The sequence below is a fragment of the Cynoglossus semilaevis genome, chromosome 16, assembly GCF_000523025.1.
Source record: "Cynoglossus semilaevis isolate Cse_v1.0 chromosome 16, Cse_v1.0, whole genome shotgun sequence".
Lineage (NCBI taxonomy): Eukaryota > Metazoa > Chordata > Actinopteri > Pleuronectiformes > Cynoglossidae > Cynoglossus > Cynoglossus semilaevis.
Window position 1 is genome coordinate 12,874,617 of NC_024322.1, and position 7,762 is coordinate 12,882,378.

General features: G+C 39.7%; 1 protein-coding gene and 1 long non-coding RNA gene across 2 annotated transcripts; one reads left to right on the plus strand and one right to left on the minus strand.

The window, feature by feature from the left end:
• Positions 1 to 6: 6 nt before the first annotated feature.
• On the plus strand, positions 7 to 3,932 carry LOC103392202 (uncharacterized). Its single transcript, XR_522878.3, has 2 exons — positions 7 to 1,157; positions 1,222 to 3,932. It is a non-coding gene; the product is annotated as an uncharacterized LOC103392202 (long non-coding RNA).
• Positions 3,933 to 4,320: 388 nt separating this feature from the next.
• Positions 4,321 to 7,756, minus strand: tmem41aa (transmembrane protein 41aa). Its single transcript, XM_008328765.3, has 5 exons — positions 7,495 to 7,756; positions 6,715 to 6,865; positions 6,188 to 6,349; positions 5,783 to 5,921; positions 4,321 to 5,628 (listed from the first exon to the last, which is right to left on the minus strand). Exons 1-5 carry the CDS (start codon positions 7,668 to 7,670, stop codon positions 5,405 to 5,407), a joined length of 852 nt encoding a protein of 283 aa, XP_008326987.1. The 5' UTR covers positions 7,671 to 7,756; the 3' UTR covers positions 4,321 to 5,404.
• Between the last annotated feature and the right edge of the window lie 6 nt (positions 7,757 to 7,762).

Here is a 7,762-nt window from a genome sequence, read left to right on the forward strand (position 1 = left end):
TCCTTTTTTTTTTCACTTTGCTTTTTTTTTTTTTTTTTTTTTTTTTTGCGAGCTGGCCGGGCTGCTGTGCGTGCACGCTGGACACACGGGTGCTGGTGTCCCTTTGTGCTTTACTGAAGAGAATGTGGAAGCTTGTTGCCTTATTTTGTCACCTTCACCCATCAACTTCATTTTCCAAACGCAAGGATCTTTGCCAGCACGCACAGCGTCCTGCATGTGTGTGTGTGTGTGAGTGAGTGGATGTGTGCGCGCGTGTGTGTGTATGCGTGTGCATTTGTGTATATATATATAAAAAAGAGAGAGTAATATTTATGAATCTATTTTTTTCCTATTTTGTGATGAGAGCTATTGATAAGAAACAAAAAGAAAACAAAGTCCTTTTTCTTTTTTTTTTCCTCAGTGGGACACTGCCATATTATTTTGAAGGGAAGCATTTATTTTCTTGAAATCTAGACTATGAATAATTCTGATAATAATAATAATAATATAACGTAAAAACCTGAAAAATAGGAGAACAGTCAAGTCAGTGACCGTGTTAACTTTGGTCATGATGTGAACAGTGCGCATGTCAGTATTGTGATCTACCTCAGGCTTCAGGGTACCTCAGTCCAATCTTTCATTTCCCCCCTTTTTCCACATTTTGTATGCCTTGTTAACCTTGTTGATCATTTTGAGAGTTTTTTTTTTTTAATTTTATTTTTAATAATAAGAAAAAAAATAGATCCGGTTAAAAGATCTACAGTAATCTCTAAGCTTTGTCAGGTCCAGCTGACTAGTGAAACTTTGTAGTCAACTCTGTTGGATTGTCTTTGCCTGGACGCTAAACAACCTCTTAATGATAAACATGTCAAAGGATTTTTTCCAAGTCCATTTCTGCCAGAAAGGAATGAAGTGCAGGATCTAACGGGGTACATACCTGACCGAGTGCTTCTGAACGTGGATGTTGTGTACTGACTTCACCGTCACAAATGAAATGAAAAGACGGAAAAAGTTTCAAATCGGTTTCAAGAAACAGACCTAAGCCAACTGTACCTCCTGTTTTTCCAAGCGCCCAGCCAGCACTTATATTTGGGACCTATGTTTGGGTTTGTCCTACCTGGGCCCAGGTGTGGGTGTAGACCAAATGCATCTTCTAGGATTGTAGTCCAGTCTTCAAGGTTCAAGAACCTTGATTTCAATCACTTTGAATGCATCTTCTGGGATTGTAGTCCAGTCTTCAAGGTTCAAATCCAAGTCACTGAAAAACACAACATTTAGGTCAAGTGATAGTCAGTTCCCCAGGATTTTAAGTCAGTCAAAGAAATCGATTGGGTTTGGACCGAGTTGACTCGACATCGTGTCAAGTCTGTGTCTAAGTCATACAAGAAAATTGGAGAAAGTCTTGGCTGCAATTTGCAGATTGTTGGAGTACGAGTTACAGTCGCTGAAGAAAAATGTGAGGTTGTGTCAAAGTTAAGGTCCTAGTTTGACATGAATACCCAAGTCGCAGAAAAGTGTTTGGGGTCGAGTCCGAGACGAGTCTCTTGAATTTGAGTTAGCGTTACGAATGAGGATTCATTTGAGAATGAGTTTGAGACCCTATAAAAATGTAGATTGAGCCAGAATAGAGACACAGAGACAGTAGAGTCTCTAGGGCTTCAGGTCCGAGTCCAAGTCAGGACCGAGTCCAAGTCTCCAAACATGACTTAAATCTGTGTTCAGTCCTGTTTTAGCTGAAAGTCTGAATCACAACAGAGATGTTTGAGACGAGTGAAGTTGTTACTTTTGACTCAGATCTCAGTAAGTTTTGTGTGTGAGTCCAACTCTGAGGTGTTTGACTCAGTTCTTAGCTATAAGGAGTTAGTTTATGGACACTGACTTAGAGCCCAAACCAGCCCACGTAAGGCCCAGATGGACATGCTGGCTGGGAACTGTACCTCCAGGTTTTTGAGACAGAAAAACAATGTTGTTTATTCACTTGTTTAACATAAATAAATAAATAAAAATAACTAAGAAAAAAGACAGAAATTTTATAACCACCCGGTCTGACCTTACCAGCTCTATTTGATAACTCTGGGGTTGATTTCAAGAAAAACACAAAGCTGCAAAAATACACTGACGGGACTCTTTCGAAACGTTGTTAAATCCTCATCCTCTGTGTACAATGTAGAAACAACTTTAGTCGTTGAAATGTCACTGTGTACGACAACGAGGAGAACTGTATATCTGTAAACATGTACAATAGTGTCACACATGAATGCATTGTGTTCTGTCGCTCCATAACAACACTTACCCGTCTGCTCCTGCATCGTGGGAGATGGTGGGAGACGTTTAGAGAGCGTCACGGCTTCCCTCAAAACTGACCCTCTAAATGTTTATCTCACACATGTAGAGTTTTGATTTTTTTTTTTTTTTTTTAATTTGTGCTGTACGTTTTAGAATTACCTCTCAGAATCCAAGGCTGACGTTAGATACTAAAAACAATGTAGGGCAAAGTAGAACATGAATAAATGAATGGTGTTGTAGTGAAAGTTAGTGTTTTGTCTGGAGTTTTTTTTTAACTCCTCTAGAGCTGATTTCTTTTTTTTTTAATTATTATTACTTTATTTTTAGAGGGCAGGCTTTTGTCATCAGATGAGGTGGCTCATTGTCGTCCCAGTGAACACACTTTTGCAGTTACACCAATCATAACGGTCGTATTAAACTCACAAAGTCTGGGGGCTCTTCCTCCTTACAGCCAGTACAGTACCTCATACTGATGACAACAGCTCAGCAGACCTGACGAAAACACCCCCGACCTTACCCCCCCACTCCTCCACCAACGTAGTACGGTGCTTCTACTGCCACCTCGTGGCTCCTGTGGTGGTGTGCTTCACTGTTATAGACAAATGTTGAATAAAAACAGCCTTTCACAGTAGCACTGGAGAGAAAACTTTGTCCATCGTCGTTTGTTTCTTCTTAGACCATTGTTGCAGTCGAGGCTCTTCTCTTGCATTGTCTCTCTCTCTCGTGTTTTTTTTTTTTTAGAATAAAGTGCAGCTTTGCCTCTCGCTGGTTCTGGTTTGGCAGCAGTGCTGAGGTCAAACCTGTCCAGATGGTGGTAAACAATTATTTTAGAGAATTATTGTTTCTAGTTTTTGTTGGGTGTTTTGCTAGGCATCAAAATGAAAAGTCAACGCCAGAAATAAAAACAACAATCATACGCATCGCTGAGAGTGTACAGTGTTGTTAGTCAAATCACACAGTGGTTGCATAGTTGAGGCTTTTTCCTCTGTTTTTCTGTTGATCTGGTTTCCTTGTGGCACTCACCGACTTAAGGGACACCTTAAGTCTGCTGCAGTAGATGGGAATTTTTACTCCAATACTCATTCCTGTTTGATCACTACCAGTAACGCTAGCTGTTGAGTTGTGGATAAAACACGTTCTGTCTCTGTTTTTAACACATTTGTGGAAGTCAGAATGGAGAAGCAGAATCAAATAGTGAATAATTCAAGTAGAAATGTCTGTTTGTTTGACAATATCCAGGTCTCCAAATAAGAATTGATCTTACACAGAGGGCATTAAAAAAGCCATGCAAAAATAAATATGAGGAGGAATTTAGTACAAATCTGGTGAAATGTGTCACATGTTTAACATGACACTGTTGTAGGTGATCCTCGATGTATTAACACTTCATAGATTACAGATCAGTTTCCAAATTGTTTTTGACCATAGGGAAACCTTTTCTATCCTCACTAGGTCAGAACTCTCAATTTCTACATTTCGGACCAAACAAAGGTCCCGGACACCTCAAGGTAACTGATGACTGTGAGCTGCAATGACATTTGATCCCTGTTTAATACATCCATGTGGATCCATGCCTTTGTGGACACAGCCATGCTGTTGTTTTAAATTGTGATTGAACTGTATTGCTGAGCAACCTGGATCTGAGCAATAAAGACTCTTTGAAAGAATTTTTTTTTCTGTTTTTATTAATTAATTTTTCCCAACATTGAAATGACAGTGGCCCCAGTAAAACCGTGGCTTATAGTTAACACTTACATCTTGATAAAAAAAAAAAAGAAGAAACATTTCAGATGTTGAATGACATTTCATTTCCACAATAACACTTTATGCTTTAGGATTGTGGTGGTTTTCAAGTGGAAGGGGATGACCCTAAAGTGGGTCATTGTGAGGATTTGTTCGATCCACTACACAATAATGTGAACATTTTAAAACAGTGTTCTCTCTTTTTCTCTACCGCAGTTCAATTCTACACAGTAAAGACGTTTTATTGCAGTCTTTTGGTCAAAGAGGATAAACTGTATAGAATACTGTTTACTTTGATAAAATCACAAATCCTTTTTTTTTTGCTGAAGGTAGACTTTGATGGAATATTAAATTCTGACGCATTGTGGCGTGGCAGGACCAGCTGAGGTGACCTTGACCTTTGTTGGCTTTTAACAGCTGTTGCCTTATCTGAAGGAATGAAAGCCTTACACAAACAACAGATACATGTACTGTATGTGTGGTGTCCCTCTGATCTTACTTTCAGCTGCTCTGGATCACCTGGGTTAAATTACTGTCACCTTGTTGATCCTTTTTCAAATGGCAGATACACAGAAATTAGAAGCTGTCAAAATTCAGACAGTCACAGAAAATGTACCACCATTAACGTATACTGGTCGTTTAAAATGACTATGGGGAATAACTTTTGTATAGTTAGTGGTTTAAGATTTAGAAAATTCCCACATATTCTACCTCAGTTAACTTAAGAGAAAGATAAAAAATAAATAAATAAAAGTCTTGACCATTTGAAAACAACTGCTTTAAAAGACATGAACAAAAAAATACAACAGAGATTGCTTTTGGGGATTTAAGGCTTTTTTTCTTTCCAACAAAGGCTGTTTTTTAATTTAAATAAACCACAAAATCATTTTAAATCATAAACGCAGCATCAGACATGTTTAAGTTATGATAAAAAATACAGCTTAGTTCAATTGTGCCCGCAAAATGGCTCATTAACCTCTGGTCTCAAGTCGGCCAGATATGAAATTTCCTCAATTACAAAATACTCTGTACATGTACTGCAATACAATCAGTATGCAAGATACCAGTAATACCCAAATAATTGATACAAACATTAAAACAAATAATCATCTGAAGAGTCAAATCTCAAAAAAGGAGCCCAGTCATTTAGAAACCTTTTGTACATTTCTCTGTCACGTCCATGCCAGAGGTAGAAGTTTGACTGTATAACTGCGTGGCAGGCACTATGAACATGGGCTCATGTACTGACAATCTTCAACATTCTCCTTGAAATTACATTCACACACATCCTGTGAACACCGTCCCTGCTGTGTTGGCAGAAGTTCGGTGCAGGAACACGTTTGGTTCCACAAGTTATTTGGCAGGCAGTTCTTCAAAACACAAAACCACGAACGAGTCACTGGAGCTTCTTATCTGTGATGACGCCGTTCTGTGCCGGCTTCACGTTCAGCTTCAGATGCCTCTGACTGAAGTGTCGGATGAGTGCACCCGGCAGCAGAGCCATGCAGGCGATGGCCAGCAGCTGTAACAGCCGCTGCCAGGAGAACAGGTCATCCAGGGATGACAGTTCAGAGAGCATGACACCTGTCTGCACACAGATGAAGTTGTAGGGAAGGAGACCTGGAAAAAAAACGAAACATTTATACTGAGCTGCTACACAAGTAAAGCCAGAAACACATAATGATGAAAAAAAACACTCTGCCCAGATGACTTCTGGGATGGGCTCCAGTTCAAACTGAAACAGAATGATGCGCAGTGTATTATATATGCTTACCAATGAAGACTGAAAAGAAGAAGAATGTGATGGGAATGTTCACTATAGGTGCAGACATGTTCAGAAACCAGTTGGGCGTCATGGGAAAGAATCGCAAGAAGAGCAGAAAGAAGAAGAGACAGTCTTTGTTCTCCTCCACCTGGGAGAGACATGAGATTAATAAGAATACAGCAATTTTCATTTACATAAAAGCACATTTACAAGTTATTATCGTCAATAGCTGCAAAACAAAGTCCCTCTAGAAACAGGTATGTAACAAAAGATTGCAACAACGTGGTGTTTACGAGCACAGACTGTTCATAAGAATTCCTCAAAGGCTGATATCAATGGTGTCATTATTCAGTGCATGAATAGAATCACTGTGACTGATCAAACTTGTTTGAGGAGCAGCACTGGTTGTCTTACCTTCCCCTGAAGCATGGCGACTTTATCAGGGAAGAAATTAACAATATACTGTTTCCCAAAGGCCTGTGACAGCAGGTAGCACATGGTGGAGCCCACAGTGGTGAGCACACAGGTCAGCAGCAGTCCTTCATGCAGTCCAAATATAGCTCCAGCAAGAATGTTCTGTACCAGGCAGGGAAACAGAAGAAAACACACAGGAATCAAGACTGGATTCAAAATTGTGGTTTGATGTGTCCCATTGTAGATGAGAACCACGTTTATATGTCGTGGTTTGTGGTTAATATGTTTTGTTTTACTGCACTGACTCAATGAAACACAATTCACTGTCCAGACAAACATACAGTGGTTGTCACTTCCTACAGTAGATGCCACAGTAGGTTTAATACACTTGGACACGACCTGTCTGCTGTGGCAGTGTTTCATATCATTTAAGTGCCAATCCCTGCTCCCTCGCCACCGCCATTAGACATGATTAGTATTTTTGTCACAGTAAAAGTTAAAAATATCTGCCACTATTGAAGCCTCACCAGAAACGACGATCCAGGAATAGCAAAAGACTGCTTGTACAGATAAGCACTGCTGAACAACAGCAGGACGTATCCAGTGTGCTCTGTCTTATAGAACTGCAGGAGCTCAGCCAGTTCTCTCAGCTCCTCCAGGTCTGAAGGAAACTTCAACCTATAGGAACCCAAAGAGAACAGAGTTGGTCAAAAATAATTGTACAAAAAAATAAATAAATATTTTTTCTTGCCCCTGATCAGTAACAGCTGATATCACTTGAGCTGGAAAATACCACAGCGGCTCTGGATAAATTAGCAATATTACATAATAATTTTATTATCAATAAGACTTACGCCCAGCGTGTGGCACTCTAAACTACTCATGGAAATGTTTGGGGACAAATGGAGTAAGAATTGACTATGTTTCCTTGATTATCCAATGAAATTATTGTTTTTGGGATCTATATTAATGTAGTCCAGCTAAATTTATATAAATAACTAAAATGGAGTGTTGTTCAGTGAAACACACTTTTCTTTTTCATAGATTGTCATTATTATTATTATTTTGCATATAAGATTATAAAGTAGTTTATGAGGAAATGTACACATCTTGTTGGATAATATAAATACAATTTTAGCTTCTGTTTTTGATCAGTCAGAATGGCAAAGAACTTCAAAAGTCACATACAGTATAAACACGAATATCAAATGGCAAACGTCATTGTGGCAAAGGGCACACAATATAAAAATTGTTGCATGATACTCCTATCAGTCGGCTGAAGTGATAGTTCCTATTTATCAGCTCACCTACTGGGTTCCTCAGTGTTGTGGGCAGACTCGTCAGCCGTGTCCAGATGCTCACCATGGGCATGAGCAGAAGGGACAGCTCTCCTGCGTGGCCCAGCGGGCAGGTGCAGAGACAGAGAATACAGGTAGAGACTCGCCACAGTCACAACTGCGAGAAGCCCGAAGAGTGAACGCATATTTACGGCTTCTTCTGTCGGCTCACTGTGTTCTCCTCCAGCTGCCGGAGCTCCACCAGACTGACGGAAATAAACAAGAGCCTCACACGGAA